This window comes from Ruditapes philippinarum, unplaced genomic scaffold (assembly GCF_026571515.1).
Source record: "Ruditapes philippinarum isolate M1 unplaced genomic scaffold, ASM2657151v2 ctg624_1_1_1_1, whole genome shotgun sequence".
Classification (NCBI taxonomy): domain Eukaryota; kingdom Metazoa; phylum Mollusca; class Bivalvia; order Venerida; family Veneridae; genus Ruditapes; species Ruditapes philippinarum.
The window spans coordinates 288466-300906 of record NW_026859768.1 but is presented as its reverse complement, the minus strand read 5'-3'; the positions used below and the strand labels follow the sequence as shown (position 1 = coordinate 300906).

Sequence of the window (12441 nt, the reverse complement as noted above, 5' to 3'; positions counted from 1 at the left end):
TTTTTTCATGTGTAAATCTTTTCTTTTTTTCGAAGTTTACTTTGGATTAAAATCATATTTATCAATTATCACGATAAATATTATCAGACAAAATATTACACGTTTGTAGAAATGTTATCATACAAAAACTCTTAAGCTGTTGGTACCAAAAGTAACTGGTCTTTCACCAGCAGTGTAGATCCTGGCCAGTCTATACATCCGTGACCAACCTTTATATTGTTAACTAGTAAACTTAAAATGTTCTTCTTCGTGTCTCTAAAAGTAACATTTAGAAAAAGACAGTTCGAAAATAAAAAGCAGATTAATTCAACGGGTTAAGGGTTAAAAAAAGAGGAAATAATTTATACTGACCTTGTGTCTCCTAAGACTGTTATCCAATATTTCTATTCCACAAAATCCACGCAACTCTTTGTCATGCTGGCTACACTCAATATACACTTCTCTTAATTCCTTCGGATCAAATCTATTCAACTCATTACAAATTAATTTACACAGATTTGTTTCCTGTTCCCGAGTTAATTTGATAGGATCCACTGGTAATAGAACATTTCTCGGAAGAAGCATGAAAAGATTTTTACGCTCCGACTCTGACACAAAATAAAAATCCTTGCCAACATGCGAATGATGTTGTTCCATTTCTCGGTCGAAATCGCGTCCTAAAAAGTAATTCTGTTTATATTCTGTGTCGTCTGCTAGTGGTGGATTTTTGTTACCCGTCCAAGGCTCTGCTTCGAAAACAGTGGACAGATCATTACGTGTCCGATTTTGTTGTATAGGAGGTAAGGCCTTGAATTGCCCTCGTACTACGTCCTTTGAATCCGGTCTTTTGTTAACAAAATTTGTCGGCTGAAAAGTAAAATTATATCAGACAACAATTAAATCTCTTGTAGAATGAATGAGTTTGTATGTCTTTAACAAATCATAACAACGCAGAAGATATTCTTTTATCAAATCCAAGATTAACGATCCAATTAGGTTTGATGAAGTGCAAAGTAAATATACTTAACTCAGTAAAAGCAGATATTTTAAAAAAGATCACTTACTTTATAAAACTACTAGAGTTGTTAAAAAAGATCATGCAAGCAATTTAAAAACTTACACATACAGATCTTGATATAGTAATAAAACTACTGAAACAATGGCAGTAGTTAAAACAATTGACTGCTTCAGTATTGGAACTATTGCCAAATTGTTTTGGCTTGTCGTTTAGTTAACGACGGGGACGAACAATTGATACGGACAAAGTGGTTGACAGATTGATTGTTAACAACGAATTAGGCCATACAAACCTGAATAATAGATACCAGAATAATACCAGTACCGATATAATCTTAAATGAACACATATAACATAAATACTGATTCAAAATGACAAGACATCATGAATTACAATGTTTTAAATTATTAATTAAATAAGTGTTTATCAACTATTGAGAAAGTTACGTAATTTTAAAGAATAGAAAATTAACTTATCTTAGCAAAACTGAAAACTGTAGATGACCTTAAATAGTTCATAAAAATTAAATGCTTGACAGCTTTGACATTATTGTAAAGCATTTTAATGAAGCATGAACTTTTTGCTATTTTCAACAAATAAGCTAATCGTGCGTTGTGCTACACACCAAAAATACTTTTGTGCTATACAAATTTCTGCGACATTTAATACTTCCCAAAATAATTAAATTTCACACAAAACATAAACACGCTGCAACCTTCACCATTGGTGTAATGAAAATGTAATTCAGTGCATAAAACTGTCACGTCACAATTAACTTTATTGAATAACGTATAACTGGAATTATAAATGTTATAATTGTGAGCACTATCTGAAAAGATAGATAAATGTATGTCAGACAAATAATTTAAAAAGCTGTAAAAAAAGTAAAAAAACAACAAACAATAACATTATACAAACTTAGAAATCAGCTCTTCCATAGTCATACGGTTTTTATTGTTGTAAATTATTAATATTTTAAAATTTCTCATTTACATACATTTATTTATATGTCTAATAATCCCTAGTAATAGATATTCTTAACATGTCAAAACCATGTAACCACATAAAAGCATAAAAACAACTTTTGCTTTAATCAATGCAAGTCTTGGCTAACATAACAGCTTAATAAGTAATGCCAAGTTAAGTTTGATAAACTGACTTTGGTACGACTTCAGTGTCGTCATAAACATCATTTGAAGGACAATCCTAAACATGCTAAATCTGTTTCATGAATTCCACGAACAGTTCATTTAAAATGTAAGTAATTGCAATATCAAAAAGTAAATAAATAAATAAATAATACAAAAATGACCAACAGGGCATGCCTGGCAGTATATACTAGTGATAAGGCTAATTACTTTTGTTTACACCAGGTCATTGGTTTACTTAGGTCTTAAATGTCATGGTGTTTAAATGGCAATAAATACCAAATTAAATACAAATAAGCCTATGGAAGTTTTCAATTTCTTTACCAGTTTTTTTACAGACATGTATACAAATTAACATTTATAGCATATCTTATACTACCTTATCACCCAGTTCGTTATAAAACCTTTCAAAGTCAAATCCTTTATGTTCTAAAGGATGACTAAATATCTCCTAGTGTATACAAAATAAAGATATTTTATTCATAAACGAAGTATTTTTTATCATATACGGAATTACGAAATATTTAATCATGTAGTCGTATCTATAGTAAGAAATGTTAATAAATGCTAAAAATTGAGCAACTGAACTTGGAGAAATTATCATTGAACTAAATGCTATACTATATGTCATCTAAATATCGTTTTGTTATGGTTTCAAAATCTACCATGTTAAGTGTTACATGCCAAAATGATTAATCAAATAATGACACCAGGTATCAAAAACTGAAAGCAAAAGTGAGGAATAGAAGCATTGAAAAAATATATACATGTAAAGGTTAATACATAAGATGATCCAAAATAAATATTCAGAACGAGCCAGGCATCACAACTATAACAACAACAACAACAACAAATACTTTTATTTAGAATCAGGTCACATAAATGCAACAACATGATCAAAAAGATTTTTTCTAATTGTGGGCATTTTAATTATATTTTCAAACTATATCCAATAACATAGAATGACTATAGCTATAATGAAAATGATATATGGAACAGGTGGGGACAGTAGTTTTCGTATGTAACAATTTAACAAAATACAATATGTAAAAATTTCGTATGTAACAATTTAACAAGATACAATGTGTAATTGTAGTAGTAAGATTTTTTTTTCCAAATAAATAAAGTATCTTCGTATATAAAAACAAATTGAATAGTTAAATTCAAATCTAACGGGACAAACTGAAATCAATACACCGTTGAGAAATAATTATTACAACTTTTACTATATCAATGTGCTTGGCGCACGGGAAGCATGGTTTTTCATTCATAGATTATCTAAAGAAGGCGTGGCCAAGACTGAAAATCTTTCGGCGTAACCAAGCAACGGTGTGGCCGAGAATCGAAGTACAAGTCAAAAGTGCTCGCGTACTAGTCAGTGTGAAAAATAATAAATGGATTTATTGTTCATATGAATATTAATATTGATTCGGGCTCTTTGGGTTAACGAAAGGTAAGCAAGACATAAGTGTTAATAATTATGTTCAATATTTACACGCGTTATATTTTAGGTTAACCTTTGTTATTTAATTACGAAAATGGTTCATTATTTGTCGCGACATGTGCGTTATGTTTAATAATAGGTTTGGTGAATCGGAGGAAAACAGTTCCGCGAACTTCGGGACGTTCGGTCTATTATAGTAAGTTTTCGGGATAAATTTTATTCTCGCTTGTCTAAAAAAGGGACATTTAAATAAATAGTGGAATTCATCACCGATTTCGTTAAGAGGGCACAAAACGCATTATCTATTTTCATATTGGACGTGGGAGTTGTACCATCGCCCCGTTTCAACCGGTAATTTATGATTACCAGTTCTAAAATGAAATAAAGTCAGTCTCAAATGGCTTGGTAAGATTTTTAGATATGGTTCAAGTTTTACGTCAGTTTTATAAATTCTATAGTTGGTGCCTTTTGACGAATTGGTCAGCTGGTTATCCCATTTCTGTAAAAACTGATCAATAAGAGTACGTTTAATAATTTGATCAACATTTTTAAGGTTATTGGTATTTTGGTGTATCCAAAAAAAGGTGTTCCCCGTGGAGTTAAGAATATCTTTGACAAAATTCAACCATTTGTTATTAATATTAGAGTTTAACATATTATCGTAACATATTTTAGATATTTTATTTTGATTTCCGAGGACTAATTTGCTCCAGAATTTAATTATTCTTGATTTAATTATAATTTCTAGAGGATATCTGCCTAGTTCTCCGTAAAGCATATAGAGGGGCGTACTTTTCTTACTTTTCGTAATTTTTCTGAGGAAGTCGTTATGTACTTTTTCAATAATGTCAATATTCTCAAAACCCCAGACCTCGCAATTATACGTGAGTATTGGTAGTATAGTCTGATCGAATAATTTAAGTTGAATATCTATAGGGAGATCAAGGTTAAATATTTTTGTATATAATACATGCATTGCTTTGTTTGCTTGACTGGAAATTAATTTTCTAGCACTAAGGAAGCTTCCTGAAGATGAAAATAAAACTCCTAGGTATTTATATTCTTTAACGATTTCAATTTGTTCTCCATTAAGAAAAAAGTTAAATCTTTCCGGTTTGTTAGTTCCAAATACGATTATTTTTGTTTTACTCATGTTTATAGTTAATTTCCAAGTTTGACAGTATTTATGAAAATCGTTTAATAAATTTTGAAATGTATCTGCATTTTCGCTGATGATAACAGTGTCGTCTGCATAGAGCAGGATAAACAATTTTAAATATAGGTCAATATCAGTATTTGGACGTTCAATTAAAATTCCGTTGTTGTTTATAGCAAGATTTGATTCTAGATCGTTAAGATAGATAGAAAACAGGATCGGGGACATATTTTCACCTTGCCTGACGCCACACTGGCTTTTAAAAAACGGAGAAATATTATTATTTAATGTGACACATGACTTAATATCTGCATACATGTTAAAAATGACCTGGAAGAGTTTCCCATTGATACCGGTTTGTAACAACTTACTCCATAAACCCACCCTCCAAATTTTGTCGAAAGCTGCAGAAAAATCAATGAACGAACAAAAAAGTTTTTTCTTTTTGGCTCTTAACTTATCTATAAGAAATTTTAACGTAAAAACGTGGTCTGACGTTGAATAGTTAGATCTAAAACCTGCTTGATTTTCGTTCAATGCGTTATTGATTAAAAGGAACTTATTTATTCTTTCATTTAAAATTGCAGTAAACAATTTTCCTAAACAGCTTAATATTGTTATTGGTCTATAATTTTCCACTGCGAGTGGGGACCCTTTCTTTTTAAAAATTGGGGTTATATTTCCTATTAACCAGCTGTCAGGTAGAATACCGGAATCAAGTATTTTGTTAAAATAGTCGCAGTAAATTGGTGTCATTATATGTTCAGTACTCTTTAAATATTCGTTATATATATAGTCTTGTGGTGATGCAGCTTTTGAGTTATTACATTTCCGAATCGCTTTACTTATTTCTGCACAAGAGATTTTACCATTAAGGATATCATTGTTTTCTTGTGAATTTATGTCAAAGTCAAAATTAAAGTTGTCATCATATTCCGTATCGACATTAGTATTTTTATAATATTCGTAAAAATTCTGGATGTCTGGCATTTTATTTTGTTTAGATTCAGTATTAAAACTATTCAAAATTTTCCAGAAATCCTTAGGCCGGTTTGAATGCATATGACGGAGTTTTCGTTCGTTTTTCGATCTGTGTTTTTGTATAAATGTATTCATCGTTTGTTTATAAACTTTACTCGCCCTATTTAATTCGCGCCTATATAGGTCAGACTTATGCAAATTATATCTCTTTTTCGCCGCGTGGTATCGCCGCCTATATTTAGCGCAGAGAGGCCCGAACCACGGTTTAGAATTATTTTTATTTATTGAAAAAGATGTGTCATTGTTAGGAAATGTCGATGTCGCCGAATCATGAAAAAGTTCCGCAATATGCTCCGAGACCAAATTTATTTCGTGTTTAGAGGCATTAGGTGATATATTTTTAACCATATTTTTAACATCGTTGATTTTTTCGTCACGTAAGTTTTCTACGAATTCATTTGTTAACTTATTTTGCCATTTTGGTGGTTTCGATGTCGCCATTTGGTTAATAGTAACTTGCGGTTGGGGAAAATTGTTTGGAAAATTAAAAGAACAATTGACAGTAACTGAAAGGAGGGAATGGCCGTCAGAAAACAGGGGATCAGTGTTTATTATTTCAAAATTTGCAAAAAATTTAAAACAGTTAATTGTTGACACTACGTAGTCTATGGTAGAAGTATCTCTAAAAGTAAATTCACCAACTCTATAATCATTGCCTATACGCCCATTTAAAATAAAAATGTTACTGCATTTGCATAACTCTAAGAATTTAAACCCTAAAGCATTTGTTTTTTTATCTTTAGATGTCCTATCCAATGGGATATCATTATTGGTTAGAATCTCTGTAGAGCTAAATTCGCCTAAAAAGTCCTCACTAAAATCAAAATGTTTTTGAAGAAATTCATCAAAAATCACGTAATCAGGTAAATCGGCAGTGTGTGCGTTTGCATCGCCCAGGATAATACAATATTTGTTGTTACTACATGTAGTAGAAACCTCGTTTTCGAATTTGAAAAATTCGTCATCATTGTAAAAACGCGACTGTTGGGGAGGGATATATATAGCACCGATAAACAAATCTTCGTCTACATCAGTAAACAGAGATTTACAAATTTTAAGCCAAAAAATATATTCGCATTCAGACTTCTTAATTTCGATATAGTCAGTAACTGAGTTTTTAACTAAGAAACCAATACCTCCCGATTTTCGAATATATACCTCATTCCGTGGCTTAGAATAAAATGTGTATCCAGGTATTTGAATAACATCATAAAAGTCAACTTTAGTCTCACAAATACAAAATATATCATAATTATGTATCAATTCTATGAAATCGGGGTAATTACATTTACTTTTAAGTCCACAGACGTTAAGACTTCCGATCTTTAAATTTGTTTTATCTGACGAAAAGCCAAAGGAAAAATTCTGGTTTTTAAGGTTTTCAATACATGCAAAATTTTTGTCTAACTTATTGGAAATTTTTGTAGTACTTGTATCGCAACTAGTAATAGTTTCGTTACCTTGTTGTTGAATATAATGATCACATATTATTGTTTTAGAAGAGCATGGCTTATTTAAACACAAATCACATAAAAAGACGTCCCTGTTATATGTATAGTCATCGTTTGTTTGAGAAGTATTAATGTTTATGTCCGTTCTAGTTCCGGAAAACAAATCAGATCTGAGCACTGTCCCCGTCACATGCTATCCATCCGAATCAGAGTCATGCGTCGAGTTCGCGACCAAGGGGATATCCTCTATGCCATCATCTGCCTGTTGCGATTTTGGACTAACGACCTGGGTGTTACGATGTTTGTCTAGTAATGGACCCTTCCCACGTATTGCCGAAGTTTTACCACTTGATGCATTTGCACGAGTAACTGGTGTTCCATTGTTTATTCGTGGTGGGCGATAGTTACTACGTGGTGATCGTTTCGGGCTGCGTTCACGATTCGTGTGCTTACGGCCAGCAGTCCGGTCGATATATACCTCTTCGTCTGAAGAAACATTCAGTGTATTTTCTTGAGACATGTTAGTTTGGTGCGTGTGTCCTTTGTCTATTTCGCTGGGGTGGGGACTTTCCATTGAGTTAGATTGGTGTTGCATGTATGCTTCTCGCATGGTTGCATTATTTTTCTTTAGTGTGTGAGTGATTCTGCTGGGAACGTTCGTATACCTAGATCCCCGAAGTACCTCATACCAGTCCGGAAACATGTTTTCAACTATTTTCCCTCTAACTTTCAGAGCCGCCGGATACACTAGCTGCACATTCTTTGCACCATGCTTAGCACGTTCACTTTTAAACTGCGTCCACAATAGTTTCCTGGCACCACTTATTTCTCTCGGGAAATCGCGATTTAATCCAATTTTGCTCCCTTTGAGTTTATAAGCATTTTGCATTAAGATGTTTACTTCTAATGAATTGCTAAATAATACCATGATGAATCTATGGTTATGTGCTGGAGCCGGGCCGAGATTGGGGGCTCTGGGCTTAATAATGCGACCTAGTCTGTAGGCGTCCATAATGTTAAAGGAGTTTGGTTCAAGTCCCAGTTGATCCTTAATTATACTGGCGGTTATTTCAAAACAGTTTTCATTTGACGACTCTGCAACACCAGATATAATAATATTTGACTCTCTAAGACGGGCCTCTAGGTCAATGGATTTATATTCCAACAATTTTACACGTTGGTCAGTTACTTCATGCGTGGCGCAATTTATAAATGTGGTGGATTCAACATTGTCTAACCTGTATTTTAACAGTCCCATATTTGACATATATAGAAGACGTACTAGTTACAAATGGGGTGTAAAATAGTTATAGAAATTTATAAAGGTGAAAAAATCCAGTATGTAAATTATATATTAACTAAGATACGTTAGTGTTTATGTTCACGTATATGTATAGTTGTGCAGATGTATTAAATAAGACATTTAAAACTATTGTTTGACATTAAATTAATCAGCATCCACAATTTCAAGGTATATAAAAGCATTTAAAGAGGGCAGCATAAATGCCGTTGGGTATTTAATTGTAAAAAGCGGATTAACTAAGTAAGACCTTAGATATTGTTTTCACTTTTTAGATAATCGCTAATAAACAAGTATCTCTCATGTTAAGTCGATTCTGAAATAGTTCTGGGCATATATCATGCTTCTTGTACAAATGATAGAAAACATATTTTAATACTTTTGTTACAAAACATTCTATAGAAGACGTATTACTCTGATGAAACAACTAAAAGTTAGAAGAAAAGAAGTAACGTTTTAGATGATTAAAACTAAATCAAAATTAGGATATAAATAAAGGAAAGGAAGAATGTCATGATTATATCAAAAGATGGTTGAGATATATAATCAGACTAAGGATAATAAAAACATTTGTTACCCGTGGGCTAAGATTGTCCATCTGGTATTTCAGAAGAAGAAAAAAAATGAAAAAATAAATCGAGCATTATATGCGTAGAGGGAAACAACTGTGTTGCCCTTGTTTTATATGTGTATGCTATAGTAGTTAGCTACAAGGTGTAGTTGCCTGCAATATGAATACATCAGTTAGCGTTTGTACAGAATAACAAAAATATAAGTTGTGCAAATAACTATATATAATATCTGACATACATCTCCATCAGCTCGTTGTCCACAATGACATTCGCACTGGCAACAGCAAAACACCTGTAATTATTTATCTTCAATATGCTAAAACATGCTTTTAAAATATATAAATTCTAAAGCAAACCGATGCACAAAAGTATCTATATACGTCCGTACACAATTGCTCAGTCTTTCATTATTTATGTTCAATTACATTCAAAAGAGGCATGTTTTTTTTGACAAAATTACAAAACTTTTATTTATCTTAAACGAACTCAAATAAAATACATACAATATGATTTGAACGAAACTAAAATACTTGATGCATAAATGCACGTGTTAAAATAAACGGAGAGTGTATTTGTGGTATATTCATTTGTGAGTACTTTCACCAAATCTTTACCAAAGCGTACTTCAAGAAGAAAAATAAATTTTAAAAGAGCAAGATTGCAAACAAAACACATACATATAATTACAAATGAAACCCATGGCAATCATAAGTTTCTGATCAACTATCATTTATGTTATTTGGGCAATTAGATTTGAGGATAAATTAATTTTCAATTTATATGTTCGGATTTTTCCATTCTAATTAACTACATTATTTATGACAAGCGGTCATATCTCGTCACTCACAGGTTCCTGGCTGTCATATAACAATAAGAGATTCTGTTCAAGATGCTTTGTTTGGAATAAAGCACATTCAATGATATATGTACTCAGTCATGATTGTATATATAATTTTTTGCATTATATGTACACGTTATATTGACATCTGAAATAGAGGACAAATTTGTCTTTTTGTCTGACTGTCTCTTTAGACGATGATTAAAAAAAATGTTAAAAAAGTAAATAGGACAGAGTTTGAAGTCCTTGATTTTCTCATGAAATATTGAACGATTTGCACTTTTAACTTAATGGTTATCTGATCTAAGTGCATGTGATTATATAATTGATTGGTCTAATTACCAGACTGATTTCTTACATATCATCAATAATAGATATCTCAAGTGACAAATTACCTTTGTGATATAGATGTTTTCAGTCGATAGCAAGATTCAATGTCATGTCTTAAGAGATTATTTTGTTAACGAATGTATAATTATTATTTAGAGTTAAAGATGGTTATAGGAGTATTGTATTTTATAAAGGGAAAGAAGTGCATGCGTCATAGGTATGCAAATGTGCTTTTCAACAAAAACAAACGTGGTAATTAAAATGAACGATCTGGACAATTTGAAGCTGATGATGTCTGGAAATTGAGTACTCCGTATATGTGTGTTATGGGCTTATTTACATTCATTTAGTCGCTACCGGAATTCCATGTATATGACTCGCTACTAGCCGTCATTTTATTTGCAGAGATTATACGTGTCAGAGTAACCAAGGTATTTTAACAAGAAAGGATGTAAAACAACGATGCAATTTAGATCATTCATAAGAAAGACACTTTCTTTTGTGGTCACTTATACTTTAGATTAACATGTATAAGAATAATGCAGGGTCGTACGAAAGTACGAAAGAAAGACAATCAACAATCACCGATACCCTCTCATATCTGCAAACTTTTACTTATCATACTTCGTCAAAACGACCATCTTCATATCCAAAATGATCCTAAACAGAAAGTAGTTCCTGATTAATTTACATTAACCCTTTCTATCCTATCTGAATGGACTCGTCTATCTTACAAACCTTTAAACATTTTTAGGAAAAACAAAGTAAGTACTAAGTGAATAACGAACAGTACAGACACTGATTAGACAACATAACAGTCAGACATTTCAAGAAAAAAAGGAAAATATAACATAAATATAAAAATATCCTTAAAGGGAAAACTATAAAAAGTACTTAGTCCCCCCCCCCTCAAAAAAGAAAAGAAATAACGCTGTTATTTATTTTGTCTGTATAATTAAATTGTGTTATGTTAAATATAGTTATACACACATATTGGTTCACTGGATTTTCAGACTGTGTATTTTTACACCAATATGATGATTCGACCAACTCATTGCTACCTCTTTCATATATGTATGTTTATCAAAATGTAGATAGTGTATTTTTTTGTATTAGAAGACCAAGTACACTTATCGTTATAGTCAATTATGATTGGTGTATCTAGCAAAAACACTCTAAGCTTTACACATATAAATTATCATATACTAACAAAAATAGAAAGTATGCACTTTGTAAGAGGGATTTTTTTTATACTTACAGAAGCAATTTATTGGCAAATTTGGTATAAAGATGCAACTTTTACTTTTCACCTTACGTTTTTCAAAGGTAAATTAATGTTTTAATAATTATCAAATGTCACTTATAAATGTGAAACATCGTTTAGCCAATACATTTTTACACATTTTGATACCAAATATGATGCTAATAATTTACTACTATATGTAAAATAATTCATCTAACTAAGTGCAAACGTTCTTTTTTCGTGTGAGTATATTTTATAAGACTATTACCTGTACATCTTTGGTATAATAACCGCCTGGGTTGTCCCCATGTATCCTTGGGTCTAAATGATTAGGTTTGTCAGCTATTGGCCTTAGAGGTTGTATTCGACTTCCGGCATAATCGTTGTTGCTATAAATAGAAATTTGTTGAATCTGAATTACAAAAAAAGCAACTACTATCAATGCGGTGAGTACAAATATGGAACATGTTCACTTATGTGGTATTAGAAAGTTTTATAAGAAGTAAAAATAACAATGTCATTTGACGCATTTAAGAAAAATATCATATATATTGACTATAAAGTATATAAACATTTTAAGTTAGTTAGTTTAGTTATTAGGACTTATGGTCAGTGATTCTCAATTATCCTTGAATAAATTAGTTTACAAACCACCATGATATTTGACGTGTTACCTCCTCTTTTACTTGTTTAAACACCTTGTCTTTATTAAACAAAATGGACAACAGCATTGATCTGTGAATGGACTAGGAGATATTTTATAGGATAAAATCTTACTGCAGAATTCTGGACCGAATAAAATAATGCTATAAAATGGGACATTATTTTTAAATTCATACGTTTGGCTCGGAATAATGTATTATCAAGTGGTGTGAGTAATCTGCTTTAAAATAAAATGTTTACGAGGAACACATAGTCATAC

At 31.5% G+C, this 12441-nt stretch overlaps 1 protein-coding gene across 35 annotated transcripts in view; it reads right to left on the bottom strand.

Annotated features, from left to right (window-relative positions):
* Window positions 1-12441, bottom strand: part of LOC132757872 (uncharacterized) — an 87871-nt gene that overhangs the window by 22376 nt on the left and 53054 nt on the right. For 28 of the 35 annotated variants that reach the window (XR_009629511.1, XM_060749345.1, XM_060749323.1 and 25 more), the window contains 3 exons: window positions 11788-11908; window positions 2524-2595; window positions 352-846 (listed from right to left, as the gene is read on the bottom strand). Coding sequence is in view for 34 of the 35 variants with exons in the window: in XM_060749345.1 (XP_060605328.1) it covers window positions 352-846; window positions 2524-2595; window positions 11788-11908 (688 nt within the window). In the remaining variant the exon portion in view is untranslated. The other 7 variants (XM_060749328.1, XM_060749330.1, XM_060749332.1 and 4 more) reach the window with 7 other exon arrangements.